The sequence below is a fragment of the Rattus norvegicus genome, chromosome 1 (assembly GCF_036323735.1).
Source record: "Rattus norvegicus strain BN/NHsdMcwi chromosome 1, GRCr8, whole genome shotgun sequence".
NCBI lineage: Eukaryota > Metazoa > Chordata > Mammalia > Rodentia > Muridae > Rattus > Rattus norvegicus.
In genome coordinates, this window is record NC_086019.1 from 252653546 (window position 1) to 252673053 (window position 19508).

General features: G+C 47.1%; 1 protein-coding gene across 1 annotated transcript in view; it reads left to right on the plus strand.

Annotated features, from left to right (window-relative positions):
* Nucleotides 1–18914, plus strand: part of Abcc2 (ATP binding cassette subfamily C member 2) — a 58585-nt gene extending 39671 nt beyond the window's left edge. Inside the window, exons 20-32 of the mRNA NM_012833.2 lie at nucleotides 224–350; nucleotides 1077–1212; nucleotides 2245–2464; nucleotides 3320–3474; nucleotides 5910–6065; nucleotides 8456–8655; nucleotides 9251–9377; nucleotides 11374–11475; nucleotides 11810–11953; nucleotides 13108–13266; nucleotides 14962–15128; nucleotides 17675–17869; nucleotides 18572–18914. Coding sequence (NP_036965.1) covers nucleotides 224–350; nucleotides 1077–1212; nucleotides 2245–2464; nucleotides 3320–3474; nucleotides 5910–6065; nucleotides 8456–8655; nucleotides 9251–9377; nucleotides 11374–11475; nucleotides 11810–11953; nucleotides 13108–13266; nucleotides 14962–15128; nucleotides 17675–17869; nucleotides 18572–18701 — 2018 coding nt within the window. The 3' untranslated portion in view covers nucleotides 18702–18914. The remainder of the gene's footprint in view (nucleotides 1–223; nucleotides 351–1076; nucleotides 1213–2244; nucleotides 2465–3319; nucleotides 3475–5909; nucleotides 6066–8455; nucleotides 8656–9250; nucleotides 9378–11373; nucleotides 11476–11809; nucleotides 11954–13107; nucleotides 13267–14961; nucleotides 15129–17674; nucleotides 17870–18571) is intronic.
* The last annotated feature ends 594 nt before the right edge of the window (nucleotides 18915–19508 follow it).

The window sequence follows — 19508 nt, forward strand, 5'->3', positions numbered from 1 at the left end:
TAGCTGAGAAAAGAGAGATGGAAACGAGGCACATTAAATGACTATAAGGTGTTCAATGACCAAGATCCCATCGTTAAAAAGAGACCTTTGAACTATAAATAGTCTAGCCTGTTGATCTACCAGAACTCCCTTGGTGAACAGCGTACAAGGGCCTCCTCTCTCCTTTCTCACAGTGTTATGAGTCCTGTGCTATTCCCTAACTTTAACACGTCTGTCTCCTTAGTCAATAATGACAGTGAGGCGGAAGACGACGATGATGGGCTGATTCCCACCATGGAGGAAATCCCTGAGGATGCAGCTTCCTTGGCCATGAGAAGAGAAAATAGTCTTCGCCGTACACTGAGCCGCAGGTAGCTTGTGTATTCAGCTGGCAATTCTTTTTTTTTTTTTTTACATTTTATTTTATTTTTTATTAACTTGAGTATTTCTTATATACATTTCGAGTGTTATTCCCTTTCCCGGTATCCGGGCAAACATCCCCCTCCCCCCTCCCCTTCCTTATGGGTGTTCCCCTCCCAACCCTCCCCCCCATTGCCACCCTCCCCCCACCAGTTCACTGGGGGTTCAGTCTTAGCAGGACCCAGGGCTTCCCCTTCCACTGGTGCTCTTACTAGGATATTCATTGCTACCTATGAGGTCAGAGTCCAGGGTCAGTCCATGTATAGTCTTTAGGTAGTGGCTTAGTCCCTGGAAGCTCTGGTTGCTTGGCATTGTTGTACATATGGGGTCTCGAGCCCCTTCAAGCTCTTCCAGTTCTTTCTCTGATTCCTTCAACGGGGGTCCTATTCTCAGTTCAGTGGTTCTCAGCTGGCAATTCTTATCGCTTCCTTAATTCTACTCGCTCTTTCTTATGTAGACTTTCCCTGAGAGAATAGATTTCATGAAGAGTCAGCTCTGCCTTTGTTTCCTTGGGTGGCAGGGAAGGGAGGGTGTGGGGAGGAAGGGCTGTGGCAGTTCACCAGCCCTCAGCTCTGCATGCACTCTGAGGCCAGCAGGAGAGGTTATGACGCCTGCTTGTGCGAAGACCCCTGCGAAGCGTCTACACGCTCAAGTGTGTTTTCCCTTCTCTACACCAGCTCTAGGTCCAGCAGCCGACGTGGGAAGTCCCTCAAAAACTCCTTGAAGATTAAAAATGTGAATGTCTTGAAGGAGAAGGAAAAAGAAGTGGAAGGACAAAAACTAATTAAGAAAGAATTTGTGGAAACCGGGAAGGTAAACACACATACACACACACACACACACACACACACACACACACACACAAACACACACACAGCACTTTCCAGGTGATATAAGGCTTGGAGTCTGAAAAAGACTTAGAAACTAGTTGAAACTTACTCACAGACCTGCTGGACCACGTGATCTGTTCCTTTGCAGACATTTAAATGCGCTGGTTAGGTGAAAGCAGAAGACAGAGACTGTCTGGAAGATCATGTCTCTATGAAGGATGAACTCCTGATTCTATTCTGGTGTGTGGAGAACAGTGGCACTTCTCTGAAGTACAATTCTAGGAGCTGGAAAGCACTAATACCACAGCCAGAGCAAGCCATGCAAATTAAGGAAACTTGAAAGCATCAATTCCAAGGTCTTAATAAATGCTGGCCTTTGCAACCCACTTCTGTGTGGTTTTCTACACAGCTAAGTGCGTATTAATAATCGCTCTTTACCTTGCACCATACTTAGCAACAACATATCCTGGCCAAGTGTAGAAATGGTGACCACAGACTACTAAGCTTTGTTACCCACTTTTCCAGAGAGCATCACTCCTTGTCTTGGTTAGCCAAAACACCATGACCAAAAGCAACCTGGGAAGGAAAGGATTTATTTTATCCTACACTTGCAGATACAATCCGTCACTGAGGGAAGTCAAGGCAGGAACTCACTCTAGCAGAAGCTATGGAGGAAGGTTGCTAATAGCTTGTGGTGCATGGCTTGGTCAGCCTGCTTTCTTATAGCACAAGGGAGGTAGGTAGCACCACCCACGGTGACCTGAGACCTCCCATATCAATTATCAATTAAAAAAAAACACAAAAACCAAAACCCACAGGCTTATCTGCAAGCCAATCTGGTGGGGGCATTTTCTCAATTGAGTTTCCCTCTTTGCCAAGTTCACACACACACACACACACACACACACAAAACTATCCAGCACAACACCCCCACCCCCACCCTATCCCAACAGTTAGTTTTCTTTAATTCCTTACCCAAAGCTCTCAGGGATAATGTTGAATGGTGTCTTTGCAGGTCAAGTTCTCCATCTACCTGAAGTATCTACAGGCAGTAGGGTGGTGGTCCATACTTTTCATCATCCTTTTCTACGGATTGAATAATGTTGCTTTTATCGGCTCTAACCTCTGGCTGAGTGCTTGGACCAGTGACTCTGACAACTTGAATGGGACCAACAATTCGTCTTCTCATAGGGACATGAGAATTGGGGTCTTTGGAGCTCTGGGATTAGCACAAGGTATGACTAATGACGTTGATCGATGTCTTTGTGGGATTTGTCCAGACCCTGTACATTTCCTACGACCCAGAAAAACATTTGCTATTGTGTCCCAGGCAGAGATCTTCAGGAGCCTGTGTGCAAGGTGTTGAGGTAAATATTTAAAAGGAGTGACTGTTTCCTGCGTGTACCCAGGCAGTCGCATGCTCACTAGTTCCGGCTCTGGTGGGCTAATTTGTCTCAGCAGCTCCATGCTGCCCCCAAGTACTCTCTGACCCAAGCGGTCTGCGGGCCATTCCAGAGTGGCACCTTGCCATGCTGCTCCCTAGAGTTAGTTCCAGCACCCGTGGGACCAAATGGAACTAACCATTTCTAATTAGTATCTCTCCCGGCAGCGGCTTTCTGCTACCGGGGCGGTCTACAAGCCGTTCCAGCATGGCGCCTTGCTTTGTTTTCATTCACAGTTCCCTCAATGGGTTGTTACCACGCCAGGAAAAACACGTCCCAACTCCGTGGCGGGCTTGGTGCGTCAGGCCACCGGGCCATCTCTTGAACTCAATTAAGTCACCACATGAAAGAACACACCACACAATAACCTCTGATCCAATTGATGAGCTATAACTTGCCCGTCTAGACGGCACAAAACCCTGTACACACTCACCCCTTAAAAACAGTCACAACAACCTGTATCTATGCGCAGAGAAGACTCTTAACATCTGCCGCCATGTTCTCCCAGCTCCTCTCCTCACTCAGGCTCCTTCTCCCGCCCTTCTAAAACTTCTGTTCCCGCCTCCCTTCTTTCTCGTCCAATCACAGGCTTCAGTATAATGACATCAACCTACAGCAAGGCATTAACAATAGTGGTTCTATTTCTAGGTATATGTTTGCTTATTTCAACTCTGTGGAGCATATATGCTTGCAGAAATGCATCAAAAGCTTTGCACGGGCAGCTGTTAACCAACATCCTCCGGGCACCCATGAGGTTTTTTGACACAACTCCCACAGGCCGGATTGTGAACAGATTTTCTGGTGTAAGTATCTTTACACACCGCGGTGCTTAGATACTGAGGACCTTTCTAATTTCGAAGAGAGAGAGAGAGCCCCCTCGCCCAAACCAACTCTGCAGCTTGGGTTCTTTGTCTACCCAGCGTGCAAGCATTTCTGGGGTACTACCTGTGAAATCTCAAGAATCCTAGAGATGGAAGCCTCAGGCCTTTCAGTAGCTTATTATCTAGTGAAGGAGAAAAGTGAAAGACAGGAAGACTTGTGGTGTGATTAAAAGCAACAATAGCATGTGCAGAGGTGTTCTGGGGGCACAAAGGAATGATAGAAAAAGAGCTCTAACCGGATGGCAAGGATGGGAAATATCAGAAAAACTGATATTAAATCATTAAGGCAAGAGAAACAGTGAGTATTGTAGTGGTGAGGAGTGGGCAACAGAGCGGGGGGGGGGGGGGGAGGACGCGTCAGAAGATCATACTCACTGCTCAGGATGGCTAACAGAAGGGATCGTAGGATGACTGTTTCCTTGACTTGTGTCTCCGTTCTTAAAACGTTTGATGCTTCGAGAACCAGTAAGTTAGGTCTGAATTTTGGATCGGGACATCTGTGCGGTAAGAGGATCTCAAATGCTCCTTCCATGTGCACAGACCCGTGGCCGCTTGGGCATTCCTTTCCTACCGTTAGTTGAGTATTTCCAACGAGCCTAGTACTCTGGGATGTGAAGACGGCCTCCTTCCAGGGACTAGACCTAATTGTTCAATGGTGCCTCTGAAATGGAAGCTTCAGGATTAGAGGTAGAAACCAGGCAACTCTGAGTGATTGTGAAGCATCGGCAGCACAAGTCTTAGCTCTGTGCTTATGAAAGGGAAAACGCATTTTATAAGATGTATGAATAGCCCTGCACTGTGGGCGGATCATAGCCTACAGTCAGGATCAGAGGACATAGCAATCGCTTATGTAGTAGACGGGTAACTTCCCATTTCTCCTCTTCCTGTAGGGTAGAAAGAGTGAGGTTGACATTGGAGACCGCTTAAATAGGCTGCCTGCTAGTTAGTCAGTAAAGAGCACATACTTTTGGATGAAGATATTTCTCAGAAGAATTCTACAGCCTCTGCAGTCTTTCTAGTGTCCTTTATATGTATGGCCTATCTTCTGGGAATGGGCGCAGGAAACTTCCTGTGAGCTAGTTAGACTACAATCAGATTTGTTGACCGGTCCTACTTGGAAAAGAAAACTCAAAATCATATGATAAGTTATGTTGCCGAGGTGGTCCTGGGCTATGAGCACGTTTGATATGGGCTCTTCAAGAAGTAATGGCCGAAAGGGGCTGGGGATTTAGCTCAGTGGTAGAGCGCTTACCTAGGAAGCACAAGGCCCTGGGTTCGGTCCCCAGCTCCGAAAAAAAGAACCAAAAAAAAAAAAAAAAAAAGAAGTAATGGCCGAGTCCTTAAGAAAAGAGAGAGTAGAAGAAAAAAAGGTGGAGAATCTATGATAGGTAAGGGTCAAAATAATCCTCTAAGAAGTACATCTGGTGGGCTGGGGATTTAGCTCAGTGGTAGAGCGCTTACCTAGCAAGCGCAAGGCCCTGGGTTCGGTCCCCAGCTCCGAAAAAAAGAATCAAAAAAAAAAAAAAAAAAGTACATCTGGTGAGGATTTGTCATTTCTGCCAGCCCTTAACATGGCTAACATGTGTGCGTGCTGGCATAGCGTGGGTCAGGTACAGACTCAGAAGTGCCTCAATACAGAACTCTCTTGCCAACTAGTGTCCCAGGCTGGATTTGGGAAATCCCAGAAAGCATCCAGACTTGTCTTACTGTTCACATATAAAACAGATATATAGGAGTAGCGGGATCCTCTATGAGAGCCAGGCAAGGGCAACCCAAGATATAAAATGGGCTCTCCGAGTTTGTTCCAAACTATCTATCCTTCTGTTCGTTTTCTCGTTTATCTAGCAGACATAAGACAATGTGGCAGTTAACCCCATCTTTCACTTCCGGGTTCCTTGCTTGGGATGCTGAGCCACCGGGAGATTGACTCAGTCCCCTTTCCTTTCCCTAAGTGCCAATTGGATGTCTATTGTGCACCAGACTCTCTACTGGGTACTTAATAGAATGAGAACCCTTAAACTGAGGATTTCCCTGAAAGGCTCTAAGAGTTTGCAATGTAAGGTTCAATGAAGTTGATGAATGAGAGAGTGAAAAATCTACCAAATCTATTGGAAAATCTGAAGATTATTGCCCTGTGTCTTTGGAAGAATTTGAAAAAGTAAGGGAACCACAGAAATTTGATCAATTGTGGGTGACCGGTATGATCTGTTACAGACAGACAGCTTGAGGAGATGAAATGACAAAAGAGAAAGTCCTAAGGAACTAAATAAAACAAGTTGAGCATTCCGGGCTGGAATCGGGAAGACGGACATCTTACAAGTTCACTGATCATCGTGTCTTCTCATTCCTATCCCTAGGATATTTCTACTGTGGACGACTTGCTCCCCCAGACACTTCGAAGCTGGATGATGTGTTTCTTTGGCATCGCTGGCACTCTTGTCATGATCTGCATGGCCACCCCAGTCTTCGCTATCATCATCATTCCTCTCAGCATTCTTTATATTTCGGTGCAGGTAGGTTTGGGAAAGAAAGGCTGGGTCTCCCTTCCATTCCGCTTCTGAAATCCTTGAGGCGCTGCCTCCGTGTTTACCATGGGCTGCTCCACTCCAGTGTCTCTGATATGCCCAGCAAAGCACAGGGCTCATCCAAGGCTCAGTTGTCAGCATTAGTGTGTGGGTCACAGCATGTGTCACCCTACATCTCCCCCAGAGAACTTAGGTAGGAAACGTGTTTGAATTCAAAACGTTTTGTTGATGCTGTTTATTCTTTTACGTAACGTTCTGTAGTTGCTGATGATGTCCTTAAATGACAGGGGGTGTTTGTTTGCTTGCTTTTTGATGTACATTGGTATTCTGCCTCCATGTGTGTCTGTGTGAGGATGTCAGATACCCTGGAATTATAGACTGTTGTGAGCTGCCATGTGGGGGCTGGGAATTGAACCTAGGTCCTTTGGAAGAGCAGCCAGTGCTCTTAACCACTGAGCCATCGCTCCTATTTTGAGGGGGTAGGAGTATAACTTGGTGGCAGAGCATTTGCCTAGCATGAGAGGGAGGGAAGGTGAAAGGAGGAGGGAGGGAGGGAGGGAAGAAGGAAGGAAGAGAGGGAGGGAGGGAGATTGATTATTTGGGGTACATTTCCAGAGCTTCATAAACTCCCTGTCTTAGGGTTCTGTTGCTGTGATGAAACGCCATGATCAAAACAAGTTGGGGAGGGAGAGGGTTTATTTCTGCTTACAGTTATCAGGGCACTCAACATGGTTGCATTGCCTCGAATCCTGTGGTGAGATAGTAGTACCTCTTGTGCCCGTGTGGAATTCTGCAAGTACACGTCCATGTCCAAGCAGCCTTTTAACTAGTCCTAGCATTCTACAAGTCAGGCAGGGTTATTTGAGGAGACTCTGAGCCATCGTCTTTTGCACTTTCATTCTCAAATGCTCAGTTTTTGTTCGTGCTCCAGCAAATCCTGACAGGTTCCAGCAACACTGTGAACCTCTCCACCCTGCCTTTCGTCTGTGGACAGTTTGCCTATATTTTCTCAGTGTCAGTTCTGCTTACCTGCTTCCCAACGATGTTTCCCAGCATACCATGGAGGCGCAGCTCTGGTCACTCCACTGGTCAATCTCCATTTTAATCAAACTGCACTCCCAACTATTTTTAAGAGATGTGGTATTGATTTTATTTCCTGTGGGTGAGCATTTTGCCTGCAGCGTATGCCTAGGTGCCGTGTGTATGTCTGCTGCCCACAACACGAGAGTTACAGATGGCCGTGAGCCACCAGGTAGGTGCTGGGAACAGAACCCAGGACCTCTGCAAAAGCACTGAGTCATCTCCTTCCTACTTTACACATCCCCTGGGGCCTAGCATTTTTTTTTTTTTTTGTACAAAATCTCTTGGTAATCGTTTCTCTAGCTAGTACAGGAACTGCCGTTTGGATAACATGTGGATACCTTGGCTCCAATAACAAAACTCTGTGCTTTAGAAACTCGAGTCTCCAAGGCTGCAGCAGTCTCCTCAGTTTTGCCTCCCTCTGCTCCCCGCTGCTGCGGTCTTCTTACTGCTCCCTTCCATCTACCTCCTTATTCTTCTAGCCGGACCTCGTATTTCAGGCTTTCTTTCTGTTCAGATGTGAGCCATAGCCATCAAGGGACAAATGTTGGATCGAGGCAGAAAAACAAAGAGGGGGCCATGGGGGGAGAGAAAGGAGAGGGAAAAGGAGGAGGGGGAAGGAAGAAGAGGAAGGGGAGAGGGGGGAGGAGGGGGAAGAGGAGGAAGGAAAAGGGGGAGGGGGAAAGCATGCAAATGAGAAGCAGATTGACACCAACCAGAAATATGTCTTTTCCCTGGATTACCTCCATTAGGTGAGGACCCCCTTAAGTATTTACTTAAACGAATATCTCAGAAGGGGGAAGGAAAAGGAGGAGGCGGAGGAGGGGGAAGAAGAGGAGGTGGGGAAAAGGGGAAGAGGAGAGGGGAAGAAGGGGGAAAGAGGAGGAGTGGAAAGGGGGAAGGAGGAGGGAGGAGAAAGAAAGAAGAGGAGGAGGGGGAAGGGGAGAGAGGAAGGAAGAAGAAGAGGGGGAGGAGAGGAAGAGGAAGAGGATGAGGAAAAGGAGGAGGAGGGGGAAGGGGAGAGAGGAAGGAAGAAGAAGAGGGGGAGGAGAGGAAGAGGAAGAGGAGGAGGTAAAGGAGGAGGAGGGGGAAGGGGAGAGAGGAAGGAAGAAGAAGAGGGGGAGGAGAGGAAGAGGAAGAGGAGGAGGAAAAGGAGGAGGAGGAAAAGGAGGAGAAGGAGGAGGAGGAAAAGGAGGAAGAAGAGGAAGAAGAGGAGGAGGAGGAGGAGGAGGGGGAGGAAGAGGAGGAGGAGGGTATGTTTCCTGTCACTAACTGACTCTTGTTTTTTTTGTGTTCAGGTTTTTTATGTGGCTACTTCCCGCCAGCTGAGACGGTTGGATTCTGTCACCAAATCTCCGATCTATTCTCACTTCAGTGAGACTGTCACAGGTTTGCCCATTATCCGTGCCTTTGAGCACCAGCAGCGATTTCTAGCTTGGAATGAGAAGCAGATTGACATCAACCAGAAATGTGTCTTTTCCTGGATTACCTCCAACAGGTGAGGCCTCCCTTAAGGATTTACTTAAATGATTGTCTCAGGGCCCTGCGTGTTTCACATCTGGCACGGGAGAGCAGGCATAGGCAGTGGTATAAAGTTCATCCTGACCACACACGCACACACAGCCTGGTCATGCTATGTAAGTAGAAAGAAGAAAGTATGAACTTTGAAGTTAGAGACTGGTTTCTCTATCCCAGGCCTGCATTGACCAAATTGCCTTGCCCTCTCCACTGAAATATCAATGTCTTCCTTACACTTATGGTAAAAGTCATGTGACATTTGTGAGTATTTGGAAACTCAAGTCCCGTTCAACTGCTGGGTAAATTAAACATCTTGTTGTGTTTGGTTCCCTGAGATGGGAGACAAGACACGCCATAGGCACAGCGCTCGAAAGTCACGAAGAAGCAGAGGCTGCAGGGAGAAGAGTTAGGCAGTTTAGCAAAGGTGCAAATGACAAGAAATGAAAAGGTCTCGGGACCGTGACAAGCAGTTAGGGATGCCTTTGAAAGAGAAAGATCCGGGGAACGGAAATTCTTCAGCGGCTTGAGAGGAAGAGACTAACGACCCCTCTCCTTCTGCTTCTGTTACTGTACAGGTGGCTTGCAATTCGGCTGGAGCTGGTTGGAAACTTGGTCGTCTTCTGTTCCGCCTTGCTGCTGGTTATTTATAGAAAAACCTTAACCGGGGACGTTGTGGGCTTTGTTCTGTCCAACGCCCTCAATGTGAGTCTGAAGACTGAAAGTTTGGCTAAGTAGATCAATCTTAAACTAAGTCTGACGTGTACTGAGAAGCCCAGGGCTTTTTTTTTTTTGGAGCTGGGGACCGAACCCAGGGCCTTGCGCTTGCTAGGCAAGTGCTCTACCACTGAGCTAAATCCCCAACCCTGAGCCCAGGGCTTTTAATTCTTTTCTGATCCAGAGGGGCTAGGAAGACTGGTTCAAGCCCTGGCTCACCCGAGAACACACTGCTTACCTTGTTTATGCAGGCAGAGGTTCTGTCTGCCAAAGCAGGCCCAGCTCTTACCGCCCTAATGACTTAAAACCGCATGTTTATATGTTAATAGTTTCCTAATCGTTTTGCCTCCTTCATTGGTCCCAGTCAATGGAGATGATATATTTACTCTCCAGAATATAGGAGCAATCAGAAAATCCTTTGGGGGGCTGGGGATTTAGCTCAGTGGTAGAGCGCTTACCTAGGAAGCGCAAGGCCCTGGGTTCGGTCCCCAGCTCCGAAAAAAAGAACCCAAAAAAAAAAAAAAGAAAAAGAAAATCCTTTGGGCAAACAACTCCTGAGTTTGCTTTTCTTATATCACAGAGCAAGTAAAACAAAATTATCATAAGGACTCTGACAGAAACATAAAACAAATCTCACTAAAGCACCCCAGCCCAACCGGGGGATAAATGCTGACATTTTACAGCCCAGCATTTGAGGCTGTGTCTCGCACCATGGTGGCTACTTTGGACATTAGGCCATCTTGCTGTGCAGCTCTTCCAACTACTGCCCCAGAGGTTTGCATGGTCATACATGTGCTTTATATAGCACGGTCTTTCTTAGAAATCAGTGAGACTCTGCAGGCAGTGATGGCACACGCCTTTAATCCCAGCACTCAGGAGGTAGAGGCGGATCTCTGTGGGGTTGAGTCCAGCCTGGTCTACAGAGTGAATTTCAGGACAGCCAGGGCTACACAGAGAAACCCTGTCTCAGAAAACAAAAACAAAAAGCAAACAAAAAAAAAAAAGAGACTAATGAAGCTCAAGGAGGCTTATAAGAGGGCACTGCGAAAGAGTCGTCATCCAGAGTCACTTGTCTCTTTCTGCCACTTTTCTTTATCCCCCAGGACAGTCAAGGCAGAGTAGGACACCTTAGATTGAAACAAAATTAAATATTCAAGTATCAGTAATTATACATGGTTCAACCTACACAAAGTTATCGCACTTAATCTTCACGTCCTGGCCTGGGGTTGTGTGGCTTTCTCTCTCACCTGTCATTCACTCCACAAACATCCTACGATATGTGCAAACTCGTGATGCCTTCTTGAAAAGGCTCACATCCAAGTAATCCCAGTATTGCAGTCTGGCCTGCACCGTGACAATTCTTTTATTAGTGATAAAATACATCCATGTGGTGGCAGGGAAGACATCTAGGGTTTGTGTGTGTCAAGGACAAGGGTCCATAGGATACCCAACCTTGATGGCTAAGAGGAAGCGAGATTAGAGAGAGAAGGCAGCTTTTTTCAATGTCTGGTCATTCCCCAAGTCTTCTCTCATGCTGTCCCCCATTCGTAGAGAACCATCTACAGTTCCACAAATAGTTTTAGGTTTCCAGTAGGAGACTTGAGCTCTGGTACCACTTCACCAAGAACCAGTCTCTTCAACCCAAGCGTTCCCCCTGAACTATTCAAAGTTCATATTGCCCTTCATGTGAGGACCACACAGCTTAGCATTCAATGGCTACCCAGCCAATCAGTGGATTGGTCTTATTTCTATGCTAAGAAAATAAGAATTAAATAAGAATTATCTTTTTTTTTTGCCACCCCAGTACTGAATATAAAGTAACTCTCAGTTAATCTTGTGGTATAGCTAACTAATTGAGGTGGTTTCTGAGCCTGAGGGTGTGTGTGTGTGTGTGTGTGTGTGTGTGTGTGTGTGTGTTGTGTGTGTGTGTGTGTGTGTGTGCGCGCGCGCATGCATGCTTGATATAATTTTTTTTCTTCTGTAGATCACACAAACCTTGAACTGGCTAGTGAGGATGACGTCAGAAGCAGAGACCAACATTGTGGCAGTTGAGCGAATAAGTGAATACATAAATGTAGAGAATGAGGTGAGTCATCGAAACTGGGGAGGAGGTCAATGGCATGCTCTCGAGAGGCCATCTTCAGCTTTAAAGAACACTTTTCAAGTCTTGCATGCCCTAACCCAAAGGACTTAATTTCTTCAAATGTAAGATGAGGAAAACGGTCTACATAAAAGGTGGTGTCCTTCTAGAACTCCATAGAGCAACCTTGTAGGGTTTCTTTATTGAATAAAGTCAGAAAAGCCCAGTCCCCTCAGGCAAAACGGGCTCTGCTACCCTTCTGTCAAATGCTGCGAGTCCCAGGGCAGCTGTTGGCTGAGCTGCTACCACAGCCAGCAACATCATCCTTTCCCCTTGGTAGGCGCCCTGGGTGACTGACAAGAGGCCTCCGGCAGACTGGCCCAGACATGGTGAGATCCAGTTTAACAACTATCAAGTGCGGTATCGGCCGGAGCTGGATCTGGTACTGAAAGGGATCACTTGTAACATCAAGAGCGGAGAGAAGGTGGGTGATAAAGTCAACTCTGCTTGTGAGGACTTGTAATCAGAGAATAGTCAGGCGCAGGAGGAGGACTTGGAGGGCTTGATCCCGCCCCCCAGTCGCCCCCTGGGGCTCATTTCCGTTTCCGGTGCTGGTTTAAAGTGTGGGGAAGAATTCAGGAAAGAAGCCTCAGACCTGGGTGAAGGACTGTTGTGAACGGTGTATTAATGGCTGACCCTAAGCAGGAGATAATCTAGTGTTTCTCCTGGTCTTCAAAGTTGAGGACTGTCTTACACGTCCAGTGTAGCAAATCTGTCAATCAATTCACCTAGGCAAGGGGGCTGAGGACCAGGGTGTCCAAGGCTCATTTGGTGACAAGCCTTTCCTTCTCTGTACTAAAAAACAAAACAAACAACTCAGTCCTAATTAGAGCAGCACAGGAAGATTAGCATTGCCCCTGAGCAAGGGGACGGGAAAACCTGTGAAGTGCTCCTTAGTTTAGAACTACAGGCAGCCAAGGGACGCTGAGAATGGAGAGATAGTCATCCCAAGGAAGAGCACAGGAGATACTCGTCCCTAAAAACACACGTATAAGCGACATTACACAGAGCACGCAGCTTACATTTAGGAATGTATGGATGTGTATTTATTATGAATATAGGCATTGCATATATGCACATAGCAGCAGTTAATGGGAAAAGAGGCAATGAATTTAAGACAGGGCGTAAGGTAGAGTGTGTGGGAGATTTGGAGGGGAGAAAGGACAGGGAGAAACACAATTATAGTCTCAGAAGACATGAGAAGTAATAAAAATTAAATTATTATAATTTTCATTTATTTTGTTGTTATGCATGTGCACGAGTGAAGGTCAGAGGACAACAGATCCCACCATGCGGGTTCCAGGGGTTGAACTCGAGTCACCTAGCTTAGCAGCAAATGCCGCTACCTACCGCGTCACCCCAAAAGTCCTTTCTGTCAACTTTTTAAATAAAAAAAAACTTTTAAAAAGTGATAAGCTATGACTGCCAAGATCGACTGAGACAAATACTAAAAGCCACTTCATGTATTTGGTACGGGGTTCTTTTTATCACATGGGATTGTGAATGTGCTGGCTAAATAATTTTTTTTTTCTCCAAGAATCGCCCGTTGAAGTAGATTTAAATGAACTGTATTCACAGGTCGGCGTAGTGGGCAGGACTGGGGCTGGGAAATCATCCCTCACAAACTGCCTCTTCAGAATCTTAGAGTCTGCGGGGGGCCAGATCATCATTGATGGGATAGATGTTGCCTCCATTGGACTGCACGACCTTCGAGAGAGGCTGACCATCATTCCCCAGGTTAGTTCTCAAGGACCTACTTGGGCACACGCAGTGGGGAAACGCTGACATGTATCCGATTACAAATACAACTCTGGCAGGTGAATTGCTGTTTTCTTGTCCTTGTACCTGAAAAGAAGCCACTTGAAGGAGGAAGGTCTAGTTTGGTCCGCTGAGAAGGGGCGCAGTTCTTGGTGGAAGGCAGGCACGTGAGACGGCTGGTCAGATTGCATCTGCACTCTCCAAGTACCCAGTCTAGATACTCTCTCCCAAAATGTCCCAGAGATCTGTCTCCTTGACGGTTCTAGGTCCTGTTAAGTTGACTATCAAGATTCATCTTCACACCAGGATTCCAGACCAATTCCCGCCCCCCCGCCCCCCCGCAGAGTCTGTGTCTTGGTATTTTGCATGTGACGTGCGGCTGCTAGACATGACCAGTAGGTGGCAGCAACGCGCCAGCAGTCGGATAGAGCAGATGATTACTTGGCGTTTCTGTAAGCCCATCAGGGTTTGCTGAGATCATTGTAATTAGCAGTAGCAATTTTGCTGCCCAAGCTTGAAGCCATTAAGCCTTATACTCCTCATTTGATGTGGCTAAAAGACAGAGGAGGGAATTTGCTGCGGGTTTTTGCCAGCAAGCGGAACATGCATCGGATCAGCAAGAAAGACCTCCCTTTGGTTTGCTCTATGGACCCTACCAAGTAAGGATTGCCACAAAGGCCTCTCCTCTCACAGTAGGCGTAGAACCATTGCTCCCTCTGCACCGTGGCCAGGTGCCTGTGGAGGGTTTGATGCTGCTTAGGACAGTGTGATGCCCTCTCTGTCACTCTCTCCTCTGTTCCACTGAGACGGGTTCTCTCGAAGAACCTGCAGCTGGCCCTTTGGGGACTTTTTTGTTGTTGTTGTTGTTGTTGTTGTTGTTGTTTTATTTTATGTGCTATGAGTATTTTGCTGTGTGTATCTACATGTGCTGCATTTGGACCTGGTTCTCACAGAGGCCTGGCATTAAGATCAGGGGTTAAGGAGAGCAGTAGGCTGTCGTGTGGGTGATGGGAACTGGATCTGGATCCTCGGCGAGAGGAGTAAGTAGTCAGTGCTTTGAACTACAAGCCACCTCTGGAGGATTTTTGTCTTTGGTCTCTTGTTTCTGTTTTGGCTAGGCCAGTGGTCAGTGACTGCGGACAATCTGTAGTCTCTGCTTCTCTCTCTTTCCCTGCGTGAGCACGACTTTCTACTGGATGCTGGGGGACTCAAATTCAGGGCCTCACGGTCGTACATGAAACAACTCCACAGCCCCCATATTTTCTCGGCTTAGTATATTCTTTTCTATGACCTCTTCAAAATGCAAGAGCTTCTCAGATGACTATACGATCTTTTTCTACCTCTTTTGGTCTCCCTTGTCCTAAGTCCGGAGGTTTTGTTTCAGGAAAGGATGGCCTTTTCATCTTCTAAAGAGATTAGGCAGCAAATCTGCATGTCTACAGAAAGATCCCAGAACGGAAGGAAGCAGGCGCTAACCAAGGGCCACCCCACCCCGCTCAGTTTCCAGTTGCAGATATTCCAGGCCTTCGGAAGCCTCCAAAACCTCAATCATGAACCAGCTTCCTGCCCAGAGTTCACGACAGACCACTCCTACCCATGTTCTCCTGGCCACAAAGAATGACTGGGCCCTTTGCTGACATGAACCCTAATGGCTCCCCTTTCTCTGACTCTCAGGACCCCATTTTGTTCTCGGGGAGTCTGAGGATGAATCTCGACCCTTTCAACAAATATTCAGATGAGGAGGTTTGGAGGGCCCTGGAGTTGGCTCACCTCAGATCCTTTGTGTCTGGCCTACAGCTTGGGTTGTTATCCGAAGTGACAGAGGGTGGTGACAACCTGAGGTAAGCGACTTTTTCCATGGCCGTGGGAGGGTGTGAGGGAACTGTTCTGGTATTAGATACGGTCTGGCATTGTGGGCTTTACACCGTATTGATCAAATCCATAATGTGTAAAAAAATAAGATAAAATGTGCTAAAACGCATAGGGACGCTTGAAAGCCTTTGTTAGTAAATGTGCCCTTCGTGTGGCATTATGTCACCTGAACCCTCAAATGCCACTGTAGTAGAGAATCATAGAAACAGAGTCTCAAGTCTCAGCAGCAACAGCCAGATTCCTGGGTCAACCTGATCTACTTGTTATGAAACACAGTCTGGGCATGGGAGCGTGAAGAATCCCTCGGGCTATAAAAGGCATCTCAGTTGGAGAACCACCAACCTAAAAGGGACGTGGATGAGATTTACTGACTGAAAAGCTCTTGGGCATTGCAGAAACACCTTAAATTGATAACAGTGACTCTTTGAGTTTGTAGTTTTGTTTTTTTTTTAAAGATTTATTTATTTTATGTAAGTACACTGTAGCTGTCTTCAGACACACCAGAAGAGGGCATCAGATCCCACTACAGATGGTCGTGAGCCACCATGTGGTTGCTGGGAATTGAACTCAGGACCTCTGGAAGAGCAGTCAGTGCTCTTAACCACTGAGCCATCTCTCCAGCCCGAGTTTGTAGTTTTTAACCTTAAAATATATTTTTTTATATCCTGACACTTCACGTGTGGTCTTCACTGTACATCTATTAATGTGTGGTGCTGGCATTCTCCCTAGGAGAGCTTGGGGTTTCCCTTCACTGAAGCCCAGCCCTTAGAGCCTGTTGCTTGCAGACAGTTGTTCCTTCTGACCCAGGTACCTAGGCAGTGGAAGGCAGGGCACAGGCCAGCGGTAATTAGAGTACAGGAAGGGGAAAGTCAGTCGGGCAAACAGTGGTCTGGAAGCTGTGGGTCAACACAGTAGCTTCAGATGAACTCAGAATCCCAGAACGTGTACCTTCTAATTCAAACCTACACTTTAGCAAGACTCCCAGGTGGCTTGTGTGCGTGCTGCAACCTGAGAAGCCTGTGTAAAGCCCTAGACTAGGCTGAGGGACTCACCCAGAGAACTTAAGTTCCAGTGTTCAGGTTGTCCCTCAAAGCCAACTGAACCCAGGACGAAGGTGACTTCACCCAGGGGGCCCTTGCATGGCTTGGTAGTGAATGTCATCTTGTCTTGCTTTTCCTTGCAACAGATACAGGGGCCTGCAAGGCTTAAGTAGCTGTTTAGCCTCCTATAAAAGACCATTCAACTATACAGTCGGGAGATATGTATTAGCACCTACTACGTGCCAGGCACTGAGACACAGAGGCACACAACACAGATACAACTCTCGATTTCCAAGCACATAAAACATAGTGGGAGAGACAGGCTTGTGGGATAAATGCCAGGCTGTTAATACTTCAGGGGGACAGGGGGGACAGGGGGGACCATGAGGGGACATGGGGGACACGTGAGATTGTGGCATCCTTGTCTTGTCCGTGCCGAGAGACACTTCACTCTCTTATTAGTGCCTTTACTCCAGACCTGTGTTTCAGGCTTGGTTTAGGGAATTAGAACTTGCATGTATCAGGGGAGGAACAAAACAGATGAAAATATCTATGGTAAGTGATGGCTCGATGAGCGGGAGAGGGCTGTTGAAAGCTGAAGTGGAACCTGCTATTATAAAGTACAGTTGACCCCGGGCACACTACAAGCAAAAACTGGAGGTTCATTTTTCTCGGCTTCCTATCTCCTGCAGAAATGTTCCTATGGAGGAATTACAGGACGTTAGTCTAACTACCCGTTTATTACGATCCCTAATGACCACAGCAGGGGAGAGGAATCAGCAAATCCCCAAATTTCCCCTTCACATCATTCCCCAAAGCCCCAAAGCTCCCTTCTGTAAGCGAGAGGTCCAGCTTTCATTATGGGCTTTTAGCAAATTAAAGCCATTTGCATTTTACAAGTATATTTGAATTCCACACACATTGGATCTCACACCAAGACATCAGGCTCATTAGATGGCTTTGTCTCTAATCAAGGCAGAAAGCCTTGAACAAATAATTAGCCCGAGACTAGAATTGCACATTAAAATAATGAATGCATTTGCTAAGGCCACAAAGAAATGGCACTGGGACATCCTTAGGAAGTGCCACCCTATGTCAGCGGTGTCAGGGCCGATACCGCTGCAGTAGGCTCTCGTTATTGGCAATTGTGGCGATCACTGTTTCTGGGCCAGTGCCTTTCAAACTTGCTTTAACATGAAAATATCCGGAGTGCTTATTAAAAAACGTACAACTCTAGGCTGTTCCCCAATCTGTATAAAAAGAGACCCAGAAGCAAACCTATTCTTTTTTAAATCAAGTATCCATGGTAAGTCTCCTTACTGAGGTTAGGAAAACATTGCCTACAACGGAGATCACGGGGAGATTTTGAAGTAGTTTTGGAAATCTGGACGGGACCAAATCGTGAAACTGACCCCAAGCCGCAGGTTTTCCCCTGGTCTTTGGGACTTACATGCGGCTTCTTCTGTTGACCACAGCATAGGGCAGAGGCAGCTCCTATGCCTGGGCAGGGCTGTGCTTCGAAAATCCAAAATCCTGGTCCTGGATGAAGCCACGGCTGCAGTGGATCTCGAGACGGATAGCCTCATTCAGACGACCATCCGAAAGGAGTTCTCCCAGTGCACGGTCATCACCATCGCTCACAGGCTGCACACCATCATGGACAGTGACAAGTGAGTGTGCGGGGGTGGGGGGGTGGCGTCACCACTCCCCACAGGCTGCGTGTGTGTGCACCACATGGACAGTGACTAGTGTGGGGGCAGAACATAACCCAGAGCACAGTCACAGTGTCAGCTAGAAGCCCGGAGGCTCTTCACGGCAGGAGGCTGAACCATGTCATTTGGAACCCCGAGGCCTTACAGTTTTAATACATTCAGCCAAAATTGTACATCAGGCTAATAAAAGCTAATGGGGCCAAGGATAAAATAAGAAACAGTAGTGACGGACTGTGGGAAGGTGGAAGCCTAGTCAGTCTTACACAGATGACAGATGGGGACACGGACCTTCCCAGCCACCACAGCTTCAACACTTTCTACTTTAGCCCAACTGTTTGGAGAGGGAGGAGCCTGGTCTTATTCCAAGCATCTTTAGATAAGGAGTACTTTGTAGCAACATTGTATCCTACTGCACTGGCCCCTTGTTGAGTGTCAGACACAGAGCCATGGCTGTCCGCCCCTGCTCACTGCCGAGATTCAGTCGTTGTCACTGATCTATTGACTACACCTTAGTCCTTCCCGTGGTAGTTCTTACAAACGGTGAGCTTTGACACTCGACTTTCTTCTTCTTTTTTTTTTTCTTTCTTTTTTTCTTTTTTTTTCGGGGCTGGGGACCGAGACACGCGACTTTCTAAAGCATCTCTTTCCTCTTTATTTTAGGATAATGGTCCTAGACAACGGGAAGATTGTCGAGTATGGCAGTCCTGAAGAACTGCTGTCCAACAGAGGTTCCTTCTATCTGATGGCCAAGGAAGCCGGCATTGAAAATGTGAATCACACAGAGCTCTAGCAGCTGGTTCCGTGGCTGGCGGACTATAAGAACAGTTTCTATTATTTGCTTTGGTTTCTGTGACTGTGCTCTAGGTGCAAAGACACATATTTTGTTCCCGTTGCTCAGGCTGGCCTCAAACTCTAAGGCTCCAGCAATCTCTGGTCTCAGCCAGAGACCTGTAAAAATAGACACTTCAAAGATTATCATGAATAAATATTTAAATAAATAGTATTAAGTACCTTAGAAAATCCACAACTGAGCTGGGGAGATAGCTCCGTTGTTAGGGTGCTTGCATTGAAAGCATGAGGACCTGATTTGGACCCCGGAACCCTCCCTTCCCCCACCCCCCTGCCGCCCTGCTCCTTTTTTTTCCTTTTTTTCTTTTTCTTTAAGAACAAGCATAGTTGCACAGGGTAATAGAACAAGAGCTGGAGAGCCAGAGTTCGTCAGTTCCTGGGGCCCAGTAACCGGCCAGCCAGCAGAGCCAGCCTGCCTGGGAAATTCCAGGTCAGGAAGAGAGCCTGTCTCAAAATAACCAAACCAACAACAACAAAACCCGAAGGTGGACAGAGCCAAAGGCCTCAACACACACCAACACCTGCATACACACCTCAAAAAAGAATCCTCATTGCCCTGCCTTGATCATAATTTCTTGCTACACCCCTCCACCCCCCATTCCCAGAAATAACTGCTATTCCTAAATTTCCTAATTCTTCCCCTAGTTTAGTGTTCACCACCTTCGTGTGTCCAGGCCGTGTATGCTGTCTTAGCTGATGTAAATGGACGTGCACAACTTGTTCCCTGTGGCTACCTACACTACACCTT